Here is a 26,760-nt window from a genome sequence, read left to right as displayed (position 1 = left end):
ATCCAGTTTAAAGCCATGGGCAGGGACACCTTCCACTGTCCCAGGCTGCTCCAAGCCCTGTCCAACCTGGCCTTGTGTCCCCTTGTCCCCCCACATGCCTGGGGCTGTGTGGGTGCTGCTCCCTTGGGACCAGGGCTCTCAGAATCCTAAAAATCCCAGCTGCCTCCACCCTCGATCTGGAGGAGACTCGGAGGGTCCCTGCCACCCTCCAGGCTCCCTAAGAGCAACAAAGCAAAATGCTTTGTCACCACGGGAGTTCCCTGATGTCACCCCGGGCTGTCAGGTGACTGCAAAGGGGGGACCCTCGGGGATGGGGTGGCACCTGGAGGTCGCTGCCGGAGCAGCCGCTGCCACAAAGGCCCGCCGAGGTGGCTGAGAACAGCTCCAGGCGTGACTTTCACAGCCTCCGGAGCAGCCGCTGCCATCGCCGAGCCATCACCCGCGCGTTAAATAAAACACATTGCCAGTGAGGTCATCTAATGGCCCATTATTTTTTTATTTGAACTTTTTACCTTCACCTCTTCCTCCGTGCTGAATCAGCTCCTTGGCTTGGCACTTTAATTCCTGCCCCATTTGGGAGATTGATAAGGGCTCCGGGGGGAGCCTGGGCAGGGCTGGGGGATGCCGAGGCATGGAGGGTGAGGCAGGAGGAGCTGGGATGTGCCCTCGGGGTGAGCAGGGTTGGCACAGAGCGAGGGTCCGGCCATGGCTCCTCATCCTCCCTCGGTCCAGAGGGCTGGGATCAGGATTCTCTCCAAAAGGAGTGGCACCGGTGTCATCCCTTTCCCTCGGGCTCTTCCCGGCGGGCTGGAGTGTCCTGGAGCGGCACAGAGCACCGGGAGCTGGGAGTGTGCTGGGGGAAGCTGGGCTGTGCTGCAAAGCCACGCCGGGGCACAGCCGGGAATGAGCAGCAGCTGGAGGCTGAAGGGATCATGGAATGGTTTGGGTTGGGCAGGACCTGTGCTCCGAAATGGCAGGGGGTGAACGGGCTGGGAGCCCTCGGGGCTGGGACCTCCCTAATCCCTCAGCCCGGGAGGTGCCAGTGTCACCCTGGGCCAGAATGGTGAGGAGGGACACACCTGAGGGGCCACACCAGGACCCCACAGGTCACGCCCAGCCCTGAGCAGGATAAATCAGGGTCTGGTCATCCACCCTGTCACAGAACCATGGAATGGTTCGGGTTGGAAAGGATCTTAAAGCTCATCCTGTCCCACCTGCTGCCATGGCAGGGACACCTTCCACTATCCCAGGTAGCTCCAAGCCCTGTCCAGCCTGGCCTTGGACACTGCCAGGGATCCAGGGGCAGCCACAGCTGCTCTGGGCACCCTGTGCCAGAGCCTAACCACCCTCAAAGGGCAGAATTCTATCCCGGTGTCTCCCTGTCCTCTGGCAGTGGAAAGCCATTCCTCCTTGTCCCAAGTTCCTCTCCAGCTCTCCTGAAGCCCCTTCAGGCCCTGGCAGGAGCTCTGAGGTCTCCCTGGAGCCTTCTCTTCTCCAGATGAACACCCCCAGCTCTCCCATGCTGGCCCCAGAGCAGAGGGGCTCCAGCCCTTGGAGCATCTCCATGGCCTCCTCTGGCCTGGCTGCAGCAGCTCCATGTCCTGCTGATGTTGTTCCCCAGGGCTGAGGCAGCTCTGCAGGTGAGGTCTCACCTGAGGGGGCAGAGGGGCAGAATCCCCCCTCCCCTGCTGCCCACACTGGGGGCTCAGCCCAGCACAGGGGGTTTCTGGGGGTTTCAGTGCCCATGGCTGGGGCAGGTTGAGCCTCTCACCCACCAACACACCCAACTCCTTCTCCCCAGGGCTGCTCTCCGTGAGTTCATCATGTGCTCAGGGCTGGGATTGCTCAGACCCAGGTGCAGGACCTTGGATATGTTGAACCCATTTCTCCAGCTTGGGAAGTGATGCTCCTGGGAATCCTGCCAGCCCCTCCCCAGCTCCAGGATGGCTCAGCATCCCCCTCCACAACCCCTCTGCAGGCAGAGCAGTCCCAACTCAGGAATGTGCATCTAGTCAACACTCTTTTATTAAAAACAATTACAAAAAGTTACAGGTTACAATCATTCTGTACAACCCAACCAAACCTCCGCTGCCCAGGCAGGTGATGGAAGCCCTGGGCCAGGACTGGCTCTGACCACACTGACAGCATGACTGGATGTGATTCTGCCTTCCCAGGGACATCCCAGGCAGCCCCCCTAAGCCCCCACCCCAAAAGCCTCTGTTTAGGCTGGACCATAGGGCAAGGAATGGGGAATGATGGAGGTCCCTCAGCCTGGCAGGATTCCTGCCTGGAGGAATGTCCTGCCTTCCCCAGCCCCAGGAGATGGGATCAAGCCAAGCAGCTCCACAAGCAGGACACCAGCACGGTGTCCATGCTAGAATGTCCTGTCTTTCCCAGGGAAGGAGCTGCTGTGGCAAGGCTGGGAAGCAGGGGCTGCCTGGTGAGGAGAGGGCAAGAGGCAAGAGGCAGATCTGCAATCTGACGTGGCTGCTCCAGGGACATTCCATCGCTGCAGCCAGGGGTGAAGATAAATGGGGGATAAACATGGGAAAGAGGCAGAAGCAGGAACAAACCTTCCCTCCCCAGCTAGGAAGCACTGAACTCTGTCTCTCCCACGGCCTGGACAGGAACAGCACCATTCCCTGCAGGCAGTGGCAGAGGGGGACAAGCCAAGGTGTCCCAAGGCTGCTTGGGGTGGAAGCCCCAAGGCAGGGAAGCAGCAGAGCTGGATGTGGAGCACTGGGGGAGAAGCAGGGAGCTGCATTCCCAAAAGCTGGGCTAAGGAATAGGCTGCCAGAAGGGACACAGATGGGCTCAGCTGGAACAGGAGCCTTTACAGCCCCACTTCTGGCTCCAGGCAGAGAAGCCACCTCCCTGCCTCCGAGGGCAGCAGTGGGATGGGGAGTTTGCCAGGCCCCACATGGGGCTGGAGCAGCACATCCCTGTCCTGGAACACAGCCCAGCCCAGGCTCCTGCCCACAGCATGGGACAGCTCAGCAGGACATCTAGGGGACACACAGCTGTCCCCAAACCTTGAGCCCAACAGGGGTACAAAGGAGTGAGCAGGACCTGGCTCTGAAGGAACCAAACCCCAGCAGCTCCCCAGCTCCAACAGGAACCAAAGCCCAGGAGCTCCTCTGCCCCACTGCCCCCAGAGTGACACAGCCAGCCCATGCCAGGGACACAGGGACCACAGCAGCCACCACAGGACACAATTCCAGTGCTGCCAGGGAGGCCAAGGGGTCACTGCTCTGGGAACAGGGCAAAGCTGCTGCCTGACCCCAGCTGAGAGATCCCACCCATGGGGATTGCTTCCCTCAGCTCTGCTGTGCCCTGACAGCAGCAGGGTCTGGGCAGACAGACCCACCAGTGCCATCCAGCCTGCCTGGGCTCTGCCCCAGCCACCCCAGTGTGACAGTCACACTCAGCAGTCACTGCTGCCCAGGTGCCAAACACACAACTAAACCTTCACTCTCTACAGAACTCCCAACACGTAAACAAGTTGAAATGAAGGATTTTTCCCTATTGCTTTTGCTCCTGCCTGCACCAAGTCCCTGCATCAGGGACAGGTTGGTGGGGAGTCCTGCACACTGCTGAGGCCACCCTTAGGTGCAACCCTACCTGCAGCCCCCAAAAACCTTGTTCCCTAAACACAAGCTCACTGGGGCCCTGCTGGAAGCTCAGGATCAGGGAAGGACAGCTTGTCCTGTCCCACAGTGATGGGATGCAGGTTCTCCCTGGCTCTGGGAGCTGTTTGTCCCTGCCCTGCCAAGTGGCTCCCTGAGGTCTGGGCAAGGTGTGACACTCGTGGTTTCCCCTTTTGCAGTGACTGCAGAACAAGGTGCCAGCCAGCCCTCAGCGAGGAGATCACCTGGGGCACAGCAGGTGACAATTCCCAGATCCCATCTCACTCCTCTCCCTTCAGCTGCTCAGAACCAGCCTCCCTCTTCCACAGCTCCACAGTGGGATTGCACCAGGATCTCTTCCCAAGTGCTTGATCCTCAGCTCTTGCTTCCTACTCCCACACCAGCTACACAATCCACTCACAGCTTCCTGCCCAACCTTATTCCATCTCCCCATCTCCAAACACTGCTTTGGAGTACAGAGCCAATTTAAGTTACATTTGGGGGGAAAAAAAAAAGTAAACGATCTACCTTTAACTGAACCAGAAAGATCCTTCTGCACATCTCCAACCTACCTCTAACAAGCTTCTCCTAGGAACCAAGAAGTTCTGGTTGTGCTACTCAAAACCACCTTGCCAGGCCCACAAGGCAGTGCTTGGACCACAGAGAATTCCTCAGGTGGAGTCTGAGGATCCGAGAGCTACCACCTGGACATGGGGACTGCAGGTGTGAGTCCAGGAGTCCTGCTGGGATGGCTGGGGAGCAGGAACATGCTGCTGGCACGGGGGACAGAGTGACTGTGGGCAATTATTGCACTGTTTCTTCACAGAGGTGCAGGAGGAACAGCAGAGAGACAACGCGCAGGTCATCGCTTCACCTTTGCATCTTCTTTGATCTTCCACACCATCAGCTCCATGCAGGCTCTGGCGTCCTCGCTGGAGTCATGTCCTTCCACTGGGGACACAAACATGGGCATGGCACTGACCCCTCTGCTGCACAGGGCACAGGGAGCTCCCCCAGACAGAGCCAGCTGCTCCCTGTCCCCTGCAGCTGCAGCTACACCTGGGCCACAGTCAGGGATTTGAAGAATTCCACAGAATCACAGCAGGGGTTGTGTTTTGTGGTGTGTTCAAGCTCATCCCATCCACCCCCTGTCATGGGCAGGGATACCTTCCACTAGCCCAGGCTGCTCCAAGCCCTGTCCAACCTGGCCTTGGACACTGCCAGGGATCCAGGGGCAGCCACAGCTGCTCTGGGCAACCTGTGCCAGGGCCTCATCACCCTCACAGGGAACAATTCTTTCCCAATATCCCATCTATCCCTGCCCTCTGGCAGTGGGAAGCCATTCCCTGTGTCCTGTCCCTCCATCCCTTGTCCCCAGTCCCTCTCCAGCTCTCCTGGAGCCCCTTTAGGTCCTGGCAGGGGCTCTGAGGTCTCCTGGCTCCCTCTCTTCTCCAGGCTCAAAAGCCCCAACTTTAAACACACATTGTTTTCCACTAAACCCACACTTTTGGCTGGACTTCATCCTGACACCATCCAGCTGTGGAACAGCTGGGAGCTTCCCCAGTAGTGTTTACAGTGTGGTCAGGGAAGATGGGAAGGAACAGGCCATACTTCTAACAGGAAGGTCCACCACAGTTGGCCAGAGAGAGAAGGGAGGGCAAGACCTGGCCTTGGCAGAGCCACCCCTGGCCTTCTCTCACCTCTCCCTGGTCCCACTCAGCACAGGGAGGGAAGCAGGGAGAGCTCTGCCCTCAGAACAGGGGTTACCCTGAAACTGGCTCTGGGACAGGCTCCATGTGCCAGCACTACCCAGCTACCACAGGGAAAAAACCACCAGGATCAAGGGGATAGGCTTGGAGAGAGCAGAGGAAGACAGGGCTGAGGAGGCCCCAGCCAGGAGGGCCAGCAGCCCTCAGGGGTCTCACCATTGTCCTGGATGATGCGTTTGAGGTAGTCGGCCATCAGCGTGCGCAGGGCGCGCTTGTAGGGCAGCCCCAGGCGGTGCGGGAACACGATGGCTGTGTCCACCACGGTGCCGTGGATCAGCTGAGGGAGGGAGCAGCAGAGGAACAGGGTTATTTCCCCACTCCCAAAGGGACAGGCACTCCTTGGCATTAGCCATGCTGCAGCAACCTTCCGGTCACCTCTGGGGTTCTGGGCAATGCTCTCGGCAGCTTCCGACCCAACCAGTCTGGCAGGAGGCTCTGCCTGATCCAGGATGACTCCCCTTGGAGGGTGTGTGCACACAGGATTCCCACTGCTCTGCCAGCCTCACACCTGACCCCAGAGCCCTGAAACCTCACCTTCAGGGCAGCAGAGACTCGGGGCTGATGTGGTTTGTGTAACTCAGACAGGACAGGTCAATCCTTAATCCTCCAGCCCGGAGAAGCTGGAATAGCTCTGGAGTCTTTCACAATTAAAAACTAAACTGAAGAACAAGCTGACTTCACAGCAGCCTCTGTGTAACAGCAGCCAAGATGAGGCAGTTCACTCTAGTGAGTGACATCCCTGTCCATGGCAGAGGATTGGAACTGAGTGATCTTTATGGTCTTTTCCAACCAAACCATTCTGGGATTCCAAGACAGAGACACAAGTGGGCAGGATGAGCAAGACAAAGCAGGATGTACATCACACTGCTGCTACAGAACAGTGTGCAAACCAACCCCAAATCCTCCCATCTTTCAGCAGTGATTCAACAGGAAGTTTCTAACCAGCACCAGCTCAGCAAGGATGGAATGGGACAAGCAAATCCTATCAGTGAATCACATCAGAGAGTGGTTTGAGTTGGAAGGGGCTTTTTAAAGAGCTCCTACTCCATCCACTGTCATGGGCAGGGACACCTTCCACTAGCCCAGGCTGCTCCAAGCCCTGTCCAGCCTGGCCTTGGACACTGCCAGGGATCCAGGGGCAGCCACAGCTGCTCTGGGCAACCTGTGCCAGGGCCTCCCCACCCTCACAGGGAGCAATTCCTTCCCCATATCCCATCTCTCCCTGCCCTCTGGCAGTGGAAAGCCATTCCCTGTGTCCTGTCCCTCCATCCCTTGTCCCCAGTCCCTCTCCAACTCTCCTGGAGCCCCTTTAGGCCCTGGCAGGAGCTCTGAGGTCTCCCTGGATCCTTCTCTTCTCCAGGTGAACACCCCCAGCCCTCCCAGCCTGGCTCCACAGCACAGGGGCTCCAGCCCCTCAGCTGTGAATTGTCAGCACGCTGGAGGAACTGAGGATGCTGAACAGGTCCAAGTGCTCCCTGCCCTGCACCAAGGGGCCTGGGGCAGCCAAAAAGCCCCACCTGACAAAGTCCATAACCACAGGGCAGGCTGACTTTTTTTAACGCTGATTTCTTACTCTCAGGCTAAGACAAGATTAATCCTTTGCTGTCATGAACTCTATTCAGTGAGAGCTAAAGGAATGTGGATGAAGGCAATCCCACATCCTGAGCAGAGCAGTGAAATGCAGGGTTCAGGAGATAAACCTGAGTGCCTGAGCAAAGATGGCTCTGCAAATCCTGACACCAATGACACTGACAAGACCCTGATAATCCCCTCTCCTCTCTGTCTGCAGGCACCAGCTCATGTTGCAGGACAAGCCATAAGTCCATCAGCTCCACAGCACAGCTCCAAAACTGCCCCAGAACAGCTGCACTTCAACAGAAACAACCTGCTCCACTCAGAGTATAAAGCTGCCAACGTTATGGATAATCTCCCCTGGACTGCACTCTGGCACCCTCCCAGCCACAGTGGTAATTACTTATGTAGATCAGGAAGACTGAGGAAACAGGATAATAAAGCTTTAAATAAAACTTGAAATGCCATCAGCACTTGGAACTTGCCACAGCCATTAGTGAGCTATGGCTTTCCTGCCACAGCCCTCGGCCATTCCGCTGTGACACCCACGGCTCTGCTGGATTGCTCTGGGCTCCTTCTCTTGGCAGTGGCTGCAGTGCTAAGAGAAAATCAAGCCTCTAAGAGGCCAAGGCAGTCATCTCGAGCTGATCTAACTCAAAATAATGTTTTTCTGATTATGATGAAGCCTCTCCGAGGCTTGGATAAAGGGTGCCACGGAGAGGTAAAGTGTTTTACAGGCATTAAAAGCTCCTGCTTCCAACCCAATGCTGGGAGCTGGCAGCCACAGAGGCTTCAGCAGGGGAGCTGTGGGATGAAGAATGACTGAGGGAACTTCTGGCATGTGAGCACAAAGACTTGGCTCCTGCCTGCCACATGCTCTCCTGGTGAGCCAGGACAAAGCCCTGGGGCTCAGTGCAGGACACACTCCCTGCCAGGACAGCACAGGTGGCTGAGGGAAGGGCACACCAGGCTGATGAGGGCCAGGCAGTAAACAGGACAGGGAAAAGATCAAAGTAACTTCATCAAAGTAACACTACAAGTCCCAGCAAAGCAGGCACAGAGCAGAGAACAGATCTGGCAGGGATGAAAGGCAAATGACTGGGGATCAGCCATGGAATCATGGAATGGTTTGGGTTGGAAAAGACCTTAGAGAGCACCTTGTTCCAGCCCTGCCAAAGGCAAGGACACCTTCCCCTACAGCAGGGTGGCAGGGTGCTCAGAGACCTGTCCAGCCCAGTCACCTCTGGACAGCTGTGTCACCCTGGGCAGCAGCAGACACTAAAAGCTGGGGTGACACCATGAGTGACAAACATGAACCCACTCTCTTGCTCTCACACCACAACCAGCTTACCAGAAGCTCAGAGACAGATCATGGAATCCTGGAATACCCTGAGCTGGAAGGACTCACAGGGATCATCAGTCTCTGCACAGACACCCCAACAATCCCACCCTGGGCATCCCTGGTACCATTGGCCAAACACTCCTGGAGCTCTGGCAGCCTCAGGGCAGGGACCAGTCCCTGGGGAGCCTGGGCAGTGCCCCAGCAGCCTCTGGGGGAAGAGCCTTTCCCTGAGATCATCCCAAGCCTGACCCAGCTCCAGCCATTCCCTGGGCTCCTGTCCCTGTCCCAGAGCACAGCTCAGCCCCTGTCCCTCCGGCTCCCCTCGGGAGGAGCTGCAGCCCCCGAGGAGTCTCCCCTCAGTCTCCTCTGCTCCAGCTGAACAAGCCAAGTGCCCTCAGCTGCTCCTCATGAGGCCTCTCCATGCCTTTCCCCACCCTCATGGCTCCTCTGGACACTCTCTAACGGCTTCATGGCTTTTTTATATTGTGGTGCCCAAAACTGCACACAGAACCCAAGGTGAGGCCACCCCACTACTGTGTCCTCCTGGTTCTTAGACATGAACAGTTCCTAAATTTAAAGGAGACACCTAACACCCCCCAGGATGGGAAAGCAGCAGAGGGGGATGTGAAGGCAAGACCCCAAGTTACCTTTAGTGCAAATAAGTCGCTTTCCAAGCTGTGCCCTATCAAGATGGTGTCTGCACTGAACATGTTCAGTAGGACGGCTTGGACATCCCGCAGGGTGATGCTAGTGTTCTCCAGGTCCTCTTCTGTCACACCTGAGAATCTGCAGAGCAACAGGACACAGGTCAGGGTCCTTCACTGAACAAACACCTCAAAGCCCAAAGCCCCTCAGCCCTTAGGGAGTGGTGGTCAGTGGAGTTTCAACAATGCTCCCAGCCACCCCAAGCTCCTGAGAGAGCATAGAGCTCTGTCCTGAGGGAGAGCAAAGAGCTCTGTCCTGAGGGAGAGCATCCTCACCTGGTGTTATGGACCTTACCTAGTGTTATAATCCACCACCTTGGAGTCTGGCTTGACGAAGGTGTCATACACCACCTTCAGCTCCGAGTTGATCACAGTTACTCTTGTCAGCTCCAGTCCTTGCTTAGTGTAGCACTGCAAGGAACAAGGCAGATATGAAGAGAGGCACAGGCCAACCACAGCATGGGATCAGCTCCCAAAATGCAGTATATCTGGTGCAGCAAGCCCAGCCTGGGCCAGTCAGGGCCTGCCAGGGCTGCACAGCCCTCAAGTCAAGCACACCAATCAATAAAGGCTCATTTACACCTCCAGCACCAATATTTAGAACAGCAAGAAGGGAGGTCAGGAAGCAGAGCTTCCCTTCAGCCACTTTTGTCACACCTCAGCCATCCCCAAAAAGCTCTGCTTTGGCTCTGGACCCACCATTTCACAGTCTAAGGCGTAGATCCCAGGGTAGCCATCAGTTGTGGGCAGCTTCTCAAAAGTCTTCACAAAGCCATCCAGGCTCTCCTTGCGCCCATCGTGCACATGTTGCTTGAAGGAAGAGAAATTGGTGATGATAAGAACAAGAAGCAAAGAGTCCATTCCAACGAACCTCCACTTCAACAAAAATGGTTTTTTACTCCTTTGTAAAGGTTAATGAGGAATAAATTTCGCCTACAGTGAGCCTGAGAAGTTCACAACCACAGCAAACTCAGCCATGGGTAACCCTAATTCCAAGGCCAGATCAGGGCTGGTGGCATCATACTGACAGCACAGAGCAGGACAGCACACATGTGGGGAGAAGGAGCTTTCAGTCTAGAGTGGAATTAGCCAGGAAGGGTCACAGTGAGGCCTAGCACTGATGGAACTCCAGCTCCTGCTTCCTGTGGCCAAGACATGCCCAGGAGCAGCATCCTAACCCAGAGATCCCTGTGGGAGCACCAGGTACAGGTGACAGGGGACACTGAGCTCCAGAGCTCCATGTGTGCATCCACTCAAAGCCACTGCACTCCAAACCCAGCCAGCCCACACAAACAGGAGCTACAGCCCACCAGCACTTGAGGCAACAGAAAGAGCATTTCCAAGTACTCTGTACTGTTCCCAGCTAAAGCTCCAGGGTCAACAAGATCCAGCAGGAAAACTTGGAGTGATTTCACAAGTGGCTTAAGCCAGTGCATGACTGAGCTGCTGTTGCAACACAGGTACTCCCACGCTGCTCCACAGCACACATCTCACCCCACTGGTTATCCCAAAACCTTCCTGGCAGCAGGAGTTCTGAGCTGGATGAAGTTTAAAGGGGAAGCAGGAACAGGAAACTCAGAGCAAGGCAGAGCTCTGAGTGCCCTTTTGCCTGCTGACATGCTTTTAGGTAAAACCAACCTGCACCACACCCAGAGGTGATGCTCTCCCTCCCTTATTCCCCAGCGGGGCTTTTTGTTGTCTTTAAGTTTTGTCTGTCCCTAAACCTCAGGGTATTTGGGCACAATCACAGCAGGCTGGGCACAGCCTCCTCAATTGGTTACAATCATGGAATCTCTGAATTCTTGAGATTGGAAAGGAGCTTTAAGATCATCAAGTCAACCCAGCACCAGCACCATGGTCACCACTAAACCATGTCCCCAAGTGCCACATCCACACCATTTTTTAACACTTCCAGGGTTCCTGATTCCATCACTGCCCTGGGCAGCCTGTGCCAATGATTTACAACCCTTCCCATAAAGACATTTTACCAATATCCAACCTAAACCTCCCCTGGCACAGCTTGAGGCTGTTCCCTCTCATCCTGTCCCTGTTCCTTGGGAGCACAGCCCAACTCCCCCTGGCTGTCCCCTCCTGGCAGGAGTTGTGCAGAGCCAGAAGGTCCCCCTGAGCCTCCTTTTCTCCAGCCTGAGCTCCTTTCCCAGCTCCCTCAGCTGCTCCTGGGGCTCCAGCCCCTTCCCCTGCTCCATCCCCTTCTCTAGATATGCTCCAGCCCCTCAATGTCCCTCTTGTCACAAGGGGCCCAAAACTGACCCCAGGATTTGAGGTGAGGCCTCAGCAGTGCCCAGCAGAGCACAGGGCTTCCCACAGCTCTCACCATACAAGGAATGAAACTGTTCTGGTTTGTCTCAGGATTAAAGGCTGCAGAGATGAGGAACTGAGGCCCTTGTAAAGCTGAAATATGTGGGCAGAGCGGTAACCAAAGCAAGATTTGCATATTTTCCTGGACAGGTCACTCCTGCAGGTGCAGCCAGAGCACAGGAATTGCATCATTTGAACTTAATGAGACAGCTGGGCCAACACTGAGACCAATCTCTCCCTGTATCCACAGCCAGCAGTGCTCAAAGGCCTCATGGATTGCTGCTTCCAAGGAGCAAGGGGCCACACTTGTCCACTCTGCACCTAGAGAATGGATACTGCTCTGCTGAGGGAGTGGGGAGAGCAGCTCAGCATCCACAAGACAGCAAACACCTCTCCCTTGCAGCTTGAGCCCTTCCCTCCCTGTGTAATACAACAGAACTGAGCAGTGAAGTGAAGAAAAAATCCTTATGAGGTATTTTTCTCCATCAGGTGTTGTTCTGCAAGTGCCCAGTTCTTCCTGGCTGGGAAGAGAGCAGGGAAGTTGCTCCTGGTTTTCAGAACCTCGGGTATCACAAAGAGCAGCCACTGCAGGCTCCCCGGAGCAGCACAGCTCCCTCCTGCCATCTCCTGCCTCCCTGCCTAACTGCAGCAAACCCAGGCAGGAACATCCCTGCCTTTGGAAAGACACTCATGTGCTTCTCTATCCAGCTCCGGGTCCAGTTACCGAGAATGGTGTCTTATTAGACTGTTTTGTGCTTTAGCGGTCTCTTTCAAAGCTGAAAGACGCTGTGCTCCCTGGTATGCCAACATCCCAAAATCTCACTGTGTGCTCTGATGCTGAGCAGGCTGTGGATCCAACCATAACTCTAGCAAAGGGTGCTGTGAAAACTGAGGGCTTATCAAAAGGAGGAGTGGTACGTCACTCCATACCAGGTTTTTACTGGTATGGAGTGACAGGACACAGGGAATGGCTTCCCACTGCTAGAGGGCAGGGACAGATTGGATATTGGAAAGAATTGTTCCCTGCAAGGGTGGGGAGGCCCTGGCACAGGTTACCCAGAGAAGCTGATTTTAAAAAAATCCTAAATTCATGTGGAAAAGAAAGAGAAGTAACAGGCTGATCCCAGCCAATCCGACTGTGCAAGGCAGGCTTTTATGGTACCCAGACAACTCTTCCTATTGTAAAAAACCTTGAATTTTGCCCCAGAATTCACCTTCTGCCTCTAGGTTTTTGTTCTCCCCTTGTGGCAGCTGCCAAATATAAAAATGTCACTAAAACAAGTGACAAGGAACAAGACAGACTGGTCCCTTCAGCCCATGGTTTGAGAGGACTGGGGATGCCAGGCTGAGATACAAGTCCTCCTGCTGCCTAAGGAAAGAAAAAAGCACCTGTGCAAAGGTATCCCAGACTGCTCTGCTCTATCAAAGGCCAAAACTCCACATCTGAGCAGGTTTTTCATTCTTTTTTCTAGTGCTGGGCTCCTCCATGAAAAATTTTGTGATGTTTGTGAGTTACAACAGGTTCCTTGGGAAGCTTCCTCCCCTCTTTACAACAAAGGACAGGCAGCAAACAGAAAACTAAGAAAAGATTTGTCCACCAGGAGAAAGTTACCTCAGCATGGGAATCTGGGAAAAGATGGGGAAAAGGGTTGGGCACACTGTTACCAAGGCTCTGAGACTACTCCTTAAAAGAAAATCCCTTATTTCTCACTTCCTGGTGATTCATTAAAGAACAGGAGTTTTTCTAAGTCCCCCAAGTAAATGAGCTGGGCAAATTAGGATAATTGAACCCACCTCACTCCAGGCAGCTGAGTGTTAAATCCTGGATTTTCCTACCTTTGCAGAGAAAGAAAAATTAAGTAGCACTTGGTTTCTCCTCTTAAGGGAAGCCACTAAAGACTTGAGCAAGGATTTCCCAGCCACCACCACTGTGAGCAGAGCACAAAAGTCACTGAGAATAAAAAGGTGTTGTTCCATCACTTACTTTAGCAACCTGGCAGCCTGGTGACCCCACAGCTCCGGAGCAGCAGCTGTAGTGAGTTTCCCACCCACCTGGCACTGAAAGAGCAAGAGATGAAGGGTCAAGGAGAAGAGTCTTGTTAACAAGAGACCTGAACTTCAGCTCTCACGTGCAGATCCCCAGGATGAGCACGACAATAATGTGTCAAACACAGGGGGAAAATAACTGTGGATGCACAGGCAGCAATCTAAAGAGTTTAAGTCTCTGATACTCAGACAGATAAACTCCAGAAGCCACTCAGATGCTCTGATGGAAAACCAGAGCAGAGCTCAAACTAGGTTAGTGTCTTGCTGCAAATGAATTCAACAAAGATCAGTAAACCCTCCTGGGAGTGCAGACCTCTAGTGCTCCCAGGCAGCCTCTTGAAAGGCTGATTCTTTTCAAAAGGCACGGGAAGGTTTGGGTTTCCCTTGTACATTTTTAAACAAAGATGAAACACTTCTGCTGCAGCCCCAGTGCCACATTTTGGGGACCGCCAAGCCCAGCAGCTCTTTGCAAAGCCATTTCAGTGACAGGCCCAGGAACTGTCACCAGCTGGGTGTGTGACAAGCCCCAAAATCAAGCTCAAACCCGAGGAAGACTCTGAGTTTGGAGCTGGAGCACAGCCAGCACAGGCCAACCCCCCCAGCAGGGCTGTACCTCTCTGCTTGCGCAGCCTCCCCCAGTGATGGACACACTCCTCCTTGCGGATGCAGCTCCCCGAGGCTGACACCATGTACTCCGTGCCACAGCGACAGCAGATCCTGCACGAGGCTTGGGGACAGGAGAGAAACAACAGCCAGGTCACTGGAAACCCCTCACCTGCTTAACCTGGCCAAAGCAAAGCAAAGCAAATCACAGTCATTCAAGCCCCCAAATGCTGTTAAACGACATTTTCTGTTAAGAAGGATTCCAAATGTTGTTCCAAACTGCTATAAAGGCACAGCAATCCCTCTGAAAATGCAGTTCTGCCCCCCAAACACTTCCTGGATGCAAACACAAAGACTCTCCAGGGGTTTTGGTGCACATCAGCTGCACCACAGTTCCATCAGTGTTTGCTGCATCTCTGTCCACAGCAAATTACGTTGGAGTCTAACACAGTTATTTTAAGAAACAGGATAAATAAGTCATTCTTTGGACACCAGAGCTAATGAAACCTGGTTTCCAGGGGATCTGCGCCTTGTCACTTCCAAATGATGTTTTAGCTCTTCCAGGGCACAGCATTTCTGTAAGGATTCTCCAGCACCCAAACCCAGGAGCACTTAGAGCAGGGCCTGGCCCAGCGAGGGGGCAGTTTGGGACTGCTCCCTCCTGCCAGCTGGGCTTGTACTGCCCAAAACTTGGGGCAGGGAGATGCAAAAAGCCACTGTGAAGTAGCTGACTATCCATTCTTCTGATCTCCATGCAATTCCACAAGTTCTAGTGTGAGCATTGAAGCTGTTTGCACATTCCCAGCTCTGCCCAACACCAGCTGACTGGTCACAGCATTAACAAACCAGCAACAGCTTTAGTTAAATAAGGAGAAATTCAAAGATTCTGCAACATCTGCAGGAAACTACAGACACAGAACCAGGACCATGAGCTCAGGATCATATAAAGGAGCTGGCTGGTTCCCTGGAAAAAAGGACTCTCACAAATACAGCACTTGACAGTGTTAATGCAAGAGAGCTTTGCCCAGGTTGCTTCAGCAACCACAGGACAAATGTAGACACAAGGTGTTAACATGGATGAGCACTTAACACACTTTAGTGAGGTCTCTCCACACAGATGCTCAGGGGAGCGTGGCAAAGCACCTCAAAAGAAATCCCCAGTCTGGGTTTTATCCCTGCTGCAGCACAGCCTGCTTTAGTCAGGGTCTGATGAGCAGAAATCCTGCCATGAGTTCAGAAAATTCAGAGGAGGAAACATGGGGGATCAAGGCTAGGTTGGGTGGGGCTTGGAGCAACCTGGTCTGGTGGAGAGTGTTCCAAGAGATGGAATGAGATGGGCTTTAGAGTCCTTTCCAATCCAAACCACTCTGATTTTATGATCATTTTGTCCAGCTGCAAAAAGGGCTTTTGGTAACTAAGCACTACAACAAGATCAAACAGAAAACTGAAATCCAGAGCAGCAGGGCAGGACCCACTGCAAAGTCAGCCTGGCCCAGTGTCAGTCCTCATCCCACCATAACAGCAGCTCTCAGGCACTGAGACAGAAGAGGATCCTTCCCCTGGGAGCGGTGAGGATCATCAGGTGCAGAACAGGAGCCTCTTTCCAACCTGCTCAATTGCTGCTCTTTGTTAGCACAGAACCATGGAATTGCTAAGGCTGGAAAAGACCTTTAAGATCAAGTCCAACCATCAGCCCCAGCACCATGGTCACCACTCAACCATGTCCCCAGGTGCCACATTCACACATTTTTAACATTTCCAGGGATAGGGACTCCACCACTGCCCTGGGCAGCCTGTTCAAAGCTTCACAACCCTTTTAGTGAATGAATTTTCCCTAATATCCAATCTAAACCTTCCCTGGTTGGACTTGAGGCTGTTTCCTCTCATCCTGGGAATTAGAAACCTCCTTCAGCCTCACAGACTGTAAACCTTGGGTCAAAACCAACATTTTCAAGGTGTGCAAGCTGAGGAAACTCTCCATGCAGGAATGCAGCAGAATTCTGCAGCCACACTCCCTGTCACAACGGGAGCAAAAGCTCCACACTAAGACTTTTATACAAAGCAGGACAGGCAGCTCCAGCTGCCTCCAGCAAATCCTGCAGAAGGAAAGAGCCAGCAGAGCTTACAGTCAATCACTTTCTTCTCCTCTGCAGTGAAGAGCACGGCACGCCCAGCCTTCTCAGGGTGAGGCATTGGGTACCCATTCTCCTTGAGCTGCTCCTCAGTCATCAGGTACTCCTTGAGGCGCCGGTATAGCGCAGCTCCTGCACACAAACACAGTGCTCAGCTCACATCATGCAAGCAGGGCTGTTTCTCTGGCTTTCTCAAGTCTCCTGGCTTGATAAACTGCCCCCATTATTTGGAATTTGCTTCCACTGCCTCAGCCCAGGATGGACAGGGGAACAGGTGTTGGGTGGTAATTTTTAAAATATGGTCATTAGTGCACAAGCTGAGTTTTAAACTCCTTGAACAAGCAGCATTAAGTCTGGAAAGCACAGCTGGAACAGAATTCCTCCAAAGGGCCCATCTTCAGCCTTTTTGTTACTGACAGAACCATGGAATAATTTGGGTTGGAGATCATCTTGTTCTTCCCCCTGCCATGGGCAGAGACATCTTCCCACTAGCCCAGGCTGCTCCAAGCTCTGTCCAACCTGACCTTGGACACTGCCAGGGATCCAGGAGCAGTCACAGCTGCTCTGGGCAACCTGTGCCAGGGCCTTACCACCCTTACAGGGAACAATTCCTTCCCAATATCCCACCTATCCCTGTCCTCTGGCAGTGGGAAGCCATTCCCCCTTGTCTTATCACTAAATGTGAGACTTCTCCCATATTAATATTTAAATGCTATAGCTGATAATTGGTAGCACAGCCCTAAAACACCCCACAAAGGCCACCCACAGCTCCCTAAAAACTTCATTATCAGAAGCTTCTTCCTGCTGCTGATTTCAGGCTGCTCATTTCGTTTCACAGAATAATTACAACTTTTTACACTCTGCTCAATATCTCCTTTGGCTGCTGCGCTAAACCCTTCCAATATTGCTGGGTGCCCTTTGATGTTGCTTAGCTGAGCTATACTGCCCCTTTTAAGCTTTCTCCATGTCAATTCCTTCTGCTCTGTGGCCTCCCTGTCTCTTCTCTGATCTCCTCCACAATTTGCCTACATCTCTTGGCAACCAAAATACCCATAACTGATTTGAGCCCACATGAAAAATGCTCGTGGCACAACCCTTTGGCTACGATACGACCTTACTCTGACATTGGTGAAAGTGAAACTGAGTCCTGCAGAGAGGGAGATTTTTAAGTTTGCCTTTTAATCTGACAGACGCATTGTAAAGAACTGCTTCAGGGCAAGAAAGTTAAAGTAAAATAATGCCCAAAGCACAAGAGGCAGCTCTGAATGGTTATTGATGCTCCATCAAAGCCAGGCAGGCTGCAGCAGTGACCTCACAGCCCCAGTGGGGATGGAAGGAGGGCACTGGTCAGTGGTGTCAATGTGCACTGAGGGACTCTGCAGCTCTGTGCTGCAGCCAGGTAATAACTCCTAACACTGTCCTTAGAGAAATCCTAGCACTTCAGATCATGGAATCCTGGAATATCCTGAGCTGGAGAGGATCCACCAGGATCATCAGTCCAACTCCTGGCCCTGCACAGACACCCCAACAATCCCACCCTGGGCATCCCTGGCACCATTGTCCAAACACTCCTGGAGCTCTGGCAGCCTTGGGGCAGGGACCATTCCCTGGGGAGCCTGGGCAGTGCCCCAGTAGCCTCTGGGGGAAGAACCTTTCCCTGAGATCGTCCCAACCCTGACCCAGCTCCAGCCATTCCCTGGGCTCCTGTCCCTGTCCCAGAGCAGAGCTCAGCCCCTGTCCCTCCAGCTCCCCTTGGGAGGAGCTGCAGCCCCCGAGGAGTCTCCCCTCAGTCTCCTCTGCTCCAGCTGAACAAGCCAAGTGCCCTCAGCCACTCCTCAGACCCTTCCCCAGCTCCATGTCCCTCCTTTGGACACTCTCCAACAGCTTTAGATCCTTCTGATCTGGTGGTGCCCAAAGTGCCCCCAGGACTCAAGGTGAATGCACCAGCCCAATTCTGCTCCCCTCAATCACACCTCCTTGTCCACCCTGACAAGTTACAGCCCAGCAGGAGCAGCATCTGACCTGTCAGATCCTCAGCTCTCAGGCTCCCTGAGCGGTTCAGAGTGAAGCTTGTCCTGGCAGCAAGCTTCCCTCCCAGCACAGCTTCATGGGACACCACCTTCTTGTTACTTGTCTCTGCAATGAGAAGGGAACAGCAAGAGGGGACAGAGATCAGGTACCCAGTGAGCGACTTCGGTCCCAGTTTGGGGCACTACACATGGCCAAGAGGAGGTCTGTGTTTATCCTCTTCAAGTCTTGTTTTGCTCCAGAAATGGATTCTTTGGGTCAGGTGCCAACACAGCAATTCCATCCCAGCACCACGGAGAGTTTTCAGTTCACACTGTCAGTCCACAGCAATTTTAAGGGCAGCAAGGACACTTTTACAGTTCTGCTAGAAACTTGTAGCTCTCCCTGCTCACTCTGCACAGTGAGCCCTCCAACTGACCAAAAGCAAGAGAGCAGGCAGCACAGGAACAACTTGACCCCTTCATGTGCTGCATGAGGGCATCACCCACCCCCAGGAGCAGCTTTGTTGTTGGGGCCACGCAGGGCAGCCTCTCACATGGAATCTTTCAACTTCTTTCAGAAAGGAGCTTCAGAGCTCTAGAATATGCTCAGCACATCAGATAATGGCAGAGAGGGGCTTTTTACTAATCATTAACTGGCAGCCCTCTCCTAAAGGCCAGCCTCCAAGTTCAGCCGCTCTGCCTAATGGCCAGGAACGTAATGAAGACAGAGGGGAGAAAAGGGAAGAGACCAGGGGAAAAAAATTCACAAGAACAGCACAAATTGATTGTTTAATGTACCCTCTCGAGAGCCAATAATGAAATGTCTTAACCCTCTTCGTTTCTCTCTTGAAGCTTAATGTGTGTAACAGATTTCTGTGGTGATGGACGAGTCTATCACTTTGAAGGCATCATGTGAAAGTTACTCCATTAGCAGGGCTTTTCATTTGAAAGAACTTGTGCTAAAAAAAAAAAAATCCGTGCGGCATTATCTCCATTTAGGCTGAGAGAGCCAACAAAGCATTGCAGGACCTGCCTCTTGAAGGCCCATTAAAGCTTGCCAGGCTATAAAAAGCTAAACTGGAGCTGTTTGCCTTTCAGCATAATGCTGCTGAGAAATGGGTTCTGGCTTTTCAACAACTTTCTCTGCGTGGTTTGTAATCCCAGCGGGGCTGCAGTTATTAAACTCCAAGGTACCTACTGTTGGTGCTGGCTGGGGAGTTGGGCACGAGGCTGCGGAGCTTCTTCAGGGTGTTCACGGCCACGTTCAGGTAGATGTTGCGACTGGTGCTGCGCTCATAGGCCACCTTCTCCTCTGCCAGGGCCTGGGAACAGCACAATCATCATCACCACACACCCTCTTCCCGCTGTTCACACAATCCCACAATGGTCTGGGTTGGGAGGGACCTTAAAATTTTTTTTTTCCACCTTCCGCTATCCCAGGTTGCTCCAAGGCCTATCCAACCTGGCCTTGAACACTTCCAGGGATGAGGAAGCCACAGCTTCCATGGCTTTTGGAGAAAAGAAATGTTTGGCACTTAAAATACAGACTCCAAGTATGACAGAAAAAAAAAGCCTGGAATTGAGTCATAAAGTGGAACATGGCACTGGTTTGGAGTCTCGCTCAGGTGAGAAAGAGAAAAACAGTAATTGTATTTTAAACGAAGTGCTGGAAAAATCACTTTCATGTGAAACTTTCCCCAAGAGATTAACAAAAATTTCCTAATTAACAAAAAATTACTTGCTTCAAACTTTAACATATTTTAAATTGGTATCATCTCTTTTCCCCAAATAAAGTCTGCTGCCACCTTGGCTTTTACATTCCAGAGCTGCTCTTGCTACCAGGAAGATCTAACCTTGCCATGTTTTTATCAAGAAATTTTTGATTCTCATTCTTGGAACTGTCTGGGAAATGCTTTTTCCCCCACTTTGTTGCAGTGCAAGAGCCTAACTGGTAAGAAAAGGAAGTCTGGCAAATGGTCACTCCTTGGATGCAACAGCAACATTATTTTCCCCAAGGAAGTTTTGAAGGTGGAATCCCACAAAAGAAATCCTTGTGGTGTCTGCTTTGGTTACAGAACACACCACACCATGTCCCATATTTACCCAACTAACACTAATGGCCAAAGTTTGTCAATAAAATGCATTACTTTCTCAACTCTGCTTTTGGAAATCCTACTATGATCTCCCTACTGCCAGAAGGCTCCTTAAAAATCTCCTCAAAAGCTTTCATAAGCAGCAAGGAACCAACTCCCAACCTATTACATCCATCCCAAACACCTCCCTGTGCCCAACACTTCAATTCCAGGGGATGTTTCTGGCTGCACCAGAGCAAAAGGTCTTTGACCATAATGCACATTCCTCTGCATTCCTCTCCTGGGATTATTTAAGGGATCAGGCAAGCTTTCTAAATGAAGGGAAAGATGGGATTTCCCACTGGAAGTCCCCACTGGAATGACATTTTCTGTTGTCCAGTCTGGAAATATTTGATGCCAGTTTCCTCTACAGAACTGTTTGTGAATATGGACCTTTTCATGGAATCAGAGAATGGTTTGGCCTGGAAGGGACCTTAAAGACCATCCAGTTCTCACCCCCAAGTTTCTGCAAGCATAAATCCAACCCAGTTGTCTGGAAGGTCTTGGCCAAGGCAGAGGATGTCACTCCCTGCTGCAAACTTTATTCCTGAGAACCAGGGATTTATACAGACCTTGTCAAAGGCTTCCTGCGAGGAGGAGCAGAATTTCAGGCACTCATCAATGAAGAGATTGAGATATCTTTGACGAATGTTGGTTGGGACTTTAGCACCAAATTCTGTGGGAATAACAGGCCTCTGTAAAGTGGTGCTCTGCAGGTGAGACAGAGAGAGAAAGAGGCTGGTCAGGCTTTAGGAAGCTGCTCTGAGGCTCTCCCACTTCCTGCTGTTATTAATCATGGGGTGACTTCCTTTCTGAAAATCTGCCCAAAGCCAAACTTAACACGCAGCACTTTTGGTACTAAAAATACCACTTGAGGCTTCACCACCTTCAGGGGTTTTTTTAACTCCTTTAGAAAACAACCATGTTTCATTCTGAGCTCAGCCAGGAGCCAAGGACTCCAGTGGCATTAGTCACAGCACTGCCTGCACACACAGGCATTCCAGAGCAGGGAATGCTGACATTTCCAGTGAGAGATCCAAGGTTAGGATGGCACTGAGCACTGTGGGCTGAACTGGAGCCATGAACACACAACACCACTTATGAGCACCACAGACATGGGTTTGGTTCTCTGGCTGGGCAGAGAGAACAGGAGGCCTCTCCTGCCAGCACCTAAACCATCCCATTCCCTGGGGCATTCCTGCAAATTTGACTGCATTGGGGGTTTTCTGCCTTTTTTAATGCCAATCATGATATTCTTAAAAGGAATTCCCCCTTCAATTTAATGTTCTTCAAAACCTGCACGTTGGACTGAGCTATGACCCATCACCACAGTTTTCCATTTAACACCAGTTTATTCCCCAAATCACAGCACTTGCCTCATTTTCAGAGAAGAAACTGCACATTCATCTCCAAAACACACAATTGTTTTGTCAGTTGTTCTCCATCCCACCCAAGAGATATCTACAAACCAAACCATCTGCTGCAATCTGGAGTAAAGACAGCTCTGTGGAAGATGTGAGATTGTTCCAAGGGGAGCAACTGGTCCTTTCTCAGTGGGAAAAGCACTCATTTTCCCCAGGAGACTCTCACTTTGACACCCTTTTCAAGGGGATTTGGTCCTTTTCATTAAATATACATATAAATATATTATATCTATATAGAGACCTCAATCCCTAATATGATACCATTAAACACCTCTGAAACGCTGGTAAATATTTCATCCTTTCAGTTGTTTCTTTTATTTTTAACCAGCTTCAAGTTCTACGTTACTATGGTGGCAGTTTGAGTGGCAAAGGAAAAAATTACGTTTCACTCTTCTAGAAGTAATCAGAACAAGTTATGACAGATCTTGACACAAGATACCATCAATAAAGAGATCTTTAATCAAGTCCTGGCACTAACCACTTTCTGCCATCCACTCCAGCAAACAGCTCCTTATGGAGCACAGGCTGCTCCATGAGGAGTTCCACTCTGAATTTTCTAAGCAAAAAAAAGGTTCCCAGTGCTCATGGGGAAAGGAGGGACTTGCAGAATCATGGAATGGTTTGGGTGGGAAGGGACTTAAAAAAAATCATCCCATTCCAGCACCTACCATGGGCAGGGACACCTCCCACTAGCCCAGAGTGCTCCAGGTGTCCAACCTGGCCTTGGACACTGCCAGGGATCCAGGGGCAGCCACAGCTGCTCTGGGCACCCTGTGCCAGGGCCTCACCACCCTCAGAGGGAACAATTCCTTCCCAATATCCCATCTAGCCCTGCCCTCCGGCAGTGGGAAACCATTTCCCCTTGTCCTATTGCTTTACTAGGGAACTCATAGCAAAAGTACCCAAAGGCTGGGCAGAGATCCCAAGGGGGGAAAGAGAAACGAAACAAAAACAACTAACAAAGAGAAAATAGTTTTTTCTTTAAACACCAGCAGCAGCATGAAATTCAGTGCTCGTGTTTTACTATCCAGCTCACAGAGGGACATTATTCATAACCACCTCAGTGTGGCCCACAAAGCCTGGCAAGGCCATTAATCCATCCTGGGCTTTTGAGCACAAGAAGTTCCAAGCCCCTGACCCAAACACACCCAGGCCAGTCAGCACAAGAGAAAGCTCAAACTGGAGACAAGTGATCAATATTCACAGAGATCAGAGCAGCACTTAAGTATTTCTACCTTTTTAAGCTCCTACCCCTCAAGTGTTTAATTTTTTATACAATGCTATCGAGGAAAACCACAGCAAGAAACAAACCCACTTAATCAACATAATCAAAACACCCCTTTCAGGGAGTGCTAAGTTTGGAACAGCAGGATCAAACATTCCACCCTCCCCAGGGAATGACAGGAAAGAACTCAAATTCCCCTTACCTGTAAGGAGGGAACGTGTGCTACCCTTTTGGGCACGATGGTGCTGGTGGTCTTGGAAGCCATCCCAGCCAAGGTGCAAGGCTTCAGAGGAAGGGTGGGGGCTTCAGAATCATTAGAAGGTGTGACACTCCTGCCACCAACAGCTGTCTTACTGCTCCCGAGGCCTGCAGGGAACACAAAACACTCAGGTGCAAATCCGGCCACTGGGCTTCAGGCTGCCAGAATGAACTCACTATCACAGGCCAGCGCTGCAAGCTGTGATTTTCTCAAATCCAGGTCTCCAAAGGGATACAAATTGGGTAATTTTACCACCTTGCAGGCAAGGATGAAGAAACCTTCTACCAGGAAACATGTCTCATTTGGGTGTGTTTTGGGGTAACTGAGTCAGCAGAGTTTAAAGAGGTAACTCTGTCAGCTGCAAGGCACTGACACCCCCCACGTCAGCTCTGAGTCTTTCCACTACAAAGGGACAGCAATGAGCATTAATTAGCACTTCCCCCTGCTCCTGCCACCTCTGGAGGCTTAAATGGAAGAGGGAATGAAGAGCAAACACAATCCAAGGAAGAAACAGCAAAAGGCAAGGCTGAAGTGAGGGAGGCCGGGTGAGACAGATGAGGCTGTACATATCTGACCTGTTGCTCTTCAGAACAGGGTGGAATTTCTCAGGGGAAGACCTTCCCCTGGACACTATCAGCAAAGATTCAAGTCATGGCCAGTCCTACACACCCCCTGACAGTTTCACATCTGCTCAGGAGAAATGTAAACACACGGTAGTGCTGTTGACCAGGGGGAGGACAGGACAGCGATCCCAAATCCCGCCGCTGGCTTACTTTGCTTGGCTGCTGCGGTGAGAGCTGCATTTGGCACGTGAGCAATCCTCCTCTTTTCTCCTGGCAAACAGAGAGAGGTCTTTTGAACTGCCACAGCCAGCTGTGCTGCCTGCTGCTGAGCCAGCTGGATCCTCTGGTAACACACCTCCTGGGCCGTGGGGGGACGGTACGGCCGCACTACCGGCTTGCTCGGGGCCTCTGCCTGCACAGACAAACAGGGTTTAGGGCTGGCAGCTCCCCTGCTCCACCCACACTCTCTGCCTTCCACTCACCCCAGAAAGGCCTCTTCTCCTCAACCCCTCCGTTAGCAAGCACAGGGTTTTGAGAGGAGAACATCCCAACTGTCTTCCAGAACAAAGTAATTAAGAGTCATCCTTCGACAAACACGGCATTAGTGATTCACGCTCCGGGAAGGTCTCCCAGCTCACTGGCACGTTCCTCAATTGGCAGGTGGTGTTAATGAACTGCTTTTAGTGGCGTGATGTTCCCCATGGCTGTGCCCAGCCCACTTTTGGGCTCTGTCAACACTCTCAGCCTTGCTCTAGAACACCAATGTTGCCCTGTGCTGCCTACTTTGCTTTCCATTGCAGTGAAAAAGTGTCACCCTTTGCCACACGATGCTGAGCTCCACTGCTCTGTCCCTGCAGACCCGCTGCGTCCACCTCTGCACCACAGCAGCTCCCACATCCCTGCAGCCCTGGAACAACTTAAAAGCCTCACAGATATGTATTTATGGGATTAGAGCATTACATAAACTGAGTTCTGAATTTCAAACAGCTCTGTCCCTGCCCACTTCTGGAGGCACCTCACTGCCTCAGCCATTGCAGCACAAACAGGTTCCACACGCATTTCCTTTGATGGCCAAATTTAGGTTTGCAGGAGAAGTGCCAGAAATGATGTCAGCAAAGAGAGAAGTTTCCTAGCAGCAGAAGTGCAAGAGAAGCAGCAGTAGGACAAACTTCTCCACTCTACCTAACAGCCTTTGAAATGTGAGGATCAGGCCTTCCCTCCTGAAATCACCTTGGAAGAGGGTGGCCCAGTGTAACACCTGACACCTCAAACTGGGGGCGAGCTGGCACCTCCTGCATTCCCAGCCTCTGATGCTGGTAGCAGCTTCTGGATACCAAACAGTGCAGTCACACATTAAATTGTAATTACAGACTTCCAAGCAGGACAGGCCACTCATTTGCTGCCTCACCTGCACTTCCTTTGGCCCCCCATTTCCCCTGGCAACCAAACCCAAACTTGGCTCCCTCCCCTCCTCTTGCTCAGTCCTTGAGCTATAAATCATGAGCAAGACTGAGCAAATATTCCTCTTGGAAGGACACAGCAAAGCACAGGCCTCAATTCTGTATGGAAAAGCAGCAGTTCAGGTGTTAGAGCACCTCCTGGACAGAGCTGGGAGCTGCTCTGAGCTGAGGTACTGCAGGGAATGCAGGTCCTGGAGCTGCCCTGGCAGCTGAGCACACCAGATCGGCTCTGTTTGCCCAAGCAAAGGCTGTGCTGGGGCTCCCATCTTTGGAAAGCATTTTGGGATCAGCTGTCACATTAAGAAAATATATTTAAAGATTTGTACATGTCTAAAAGGCGCCTCTTTACAATAAATATTTGACTTAATGAATTTCCAAGCCATTTGCTTCAGTCTCTTATCTCTTCACTTTGGAGGAAAAGGCCCTTATCAAACCACATGAACTGGCTGGAGATATGTAGTTAAATAAAACCCATTGTATTGACCCCAGGGCTTCAAATTATTAAAGGCAAAAAAACCCTTTCCTAGGCAGTGAGGAAAGGCAGAACAATTAATTTGGACTACCCAGCTCAAATCAGTGCACAAGCCTCCACTCTTATCCTGCTGGAACATAAAACTAATCTGTGCTCAGCACCTGGAGGGAAACACATTAAACCCTCAGAGAAAACATGAATTAAAATCCCAGGGAGAAAGGAATAAAAAAATAAGAACGTCTTCCTCGCTTTTTTTGTTTTAATTCTTCTCCTCTGTATTTTCCCAACTGGGAAAGAAGAGTATCCAAACAAATTCTGCTGAGATCTTGGCTGATTCAGAACAGATGTAAGGTAATGATTTTAAACATCTGACAGAATTCCTGCAGCTATCTTTTAGATCCACAAGGCACAGAAAAGTATCAGCAGACACAGAGTGACCTTGTGTCCAGTTAATTTTTCTTGAAATCACTGAAGGAAGCTGTACTGGAAAAAAATTAACATCCCAACCTATCCCAAAGGGTTACCAAGAGCAGAATCCATTCACTCTTCCCAGCCTGCCCTTGGTTTTAGGAAGTTTATTAGAGTTTTCCTGCTACTTTTAACAGATCCTAAACACAGGGGATTTTTTGAGAAATTAGAAAGAGACAAAATAAAACTGTCACAGACTGATTCCAGCACAAACAACTCCCACACTGCTGCCTGGCCCTGGGAGTGCAGCCTTTTCCAGGGTCAGGACAGAAAATCCTCACTTGGAACAATCTAAACATCTGCTTCTAAATCTGCACTTACATTTCCTTGTTTGACAAGATGAGAGATCCTTCTTTTTTGGCCAGGAAACAAGGTAGTTAAATTATCTTCTGTCTTTTCTTCATTTGCTTCCTCTTTGGATGGCTGGAAAACAAAAGAACAAGAGAACAGACTTGAAGATGCCTCACAAGAGGGAGATGTGAAAAGTCTCCTTTTGGGTTAACCCTGGAGGGGGCAGATGAGAACAGCTGCTGAACCACTGTCCCAAAGCTTGTTTGGACCCAAGGAGCCACCAAGGAAGCCAAGGAACAGCAGCATGGCATTCCCACCCCAGCAGCAGCTCCATGAGCTGTGCA

General features: G+C 51.6%; 1 protein-coding gene across 1 annotated transcript in view; it reads right to left on the bottom strand.

Annotated features, from left to right (window-relative positions):
• Positions 1-2,003: 2,003 nt before the first annotated feature.
• The window catches only part of REXO1 (RNA exonuclease 1 homolog), a 45,393-nt gene continuing 20,636 nt past the window's right edge, over positions 2,004-26,760 (bottom strand). Inside the window, exons 3-16 of the mRNA XM_085040728.1 lie at positions 26,447-26,548; positions 23,936-24,137; positions 23,106-23,269; positions 20,827-20,964; positions 19,321-19,444; positions 18,136-18,249; positions 16,108-16,245; positions 13,992-14,105; positions 13,317-13,390; positions 9,713-9,823; positions 9,309-9,424; positions 8,957-9,095; positions 5,552-5,672; positions 2,004-4,577 (exon numbers count right to left, since the gene is read on the bottom strand). Of these exons, the coding sequence (XP_084896854.1) occupies positions 4,489-4,577; positions 5,552-5,672; positions 8,957-9,095; positions 9,309-9,424; positions 9,713-9,823; positions 13,317-13,390; positions 13,992-14,105; positions 16,108-16,245; positions 18,136-18,249; positions 19,321-19,444; positions 20,827-20,964; positions 23,106-23,269; positions 23,936-24,137; positions 26,447-26,548 (1,746 nt within the window). The 3' untranslated portion in view covers positions 2,004-4,488. The remainder of the gene's footprint in view (positions 4,578-5,551; positions 5,673-8,956; positions 9,096-9,308; positions 9,425-9,712; positions 9,824-13,316; positions 13,391-13,991; positions 14,106-16,107; positions 16,246-18,135; positions 18,250-19,320; positions 19,445-20,826; positions 20,965-23,105; positions 23,270-23,935; positions 24,138-26,446; positions 26,549-26,760) is intronic.

The sequence above is a fragment of the Lichenostomus cassidix genome, chromosome 28, assembly GCF_008360975.1.
Source record: "Lichenostomus cassidix isolate B80296 chromosome 28, HeHo_3.0, whole genome shotgun sequence".
Taxonomy (NCBI): domain Eukaryota; kingdom Metazoa; phylum Chordata; class Aves; order Passeriformes; family Meliphagidae; genus Lichenostomus; species Lichenostomus cassidix.
Note: the sequence above shows the minus strand (reverse complement) of the source record. Positions and strands in the feature narration are given on the sequence as shown.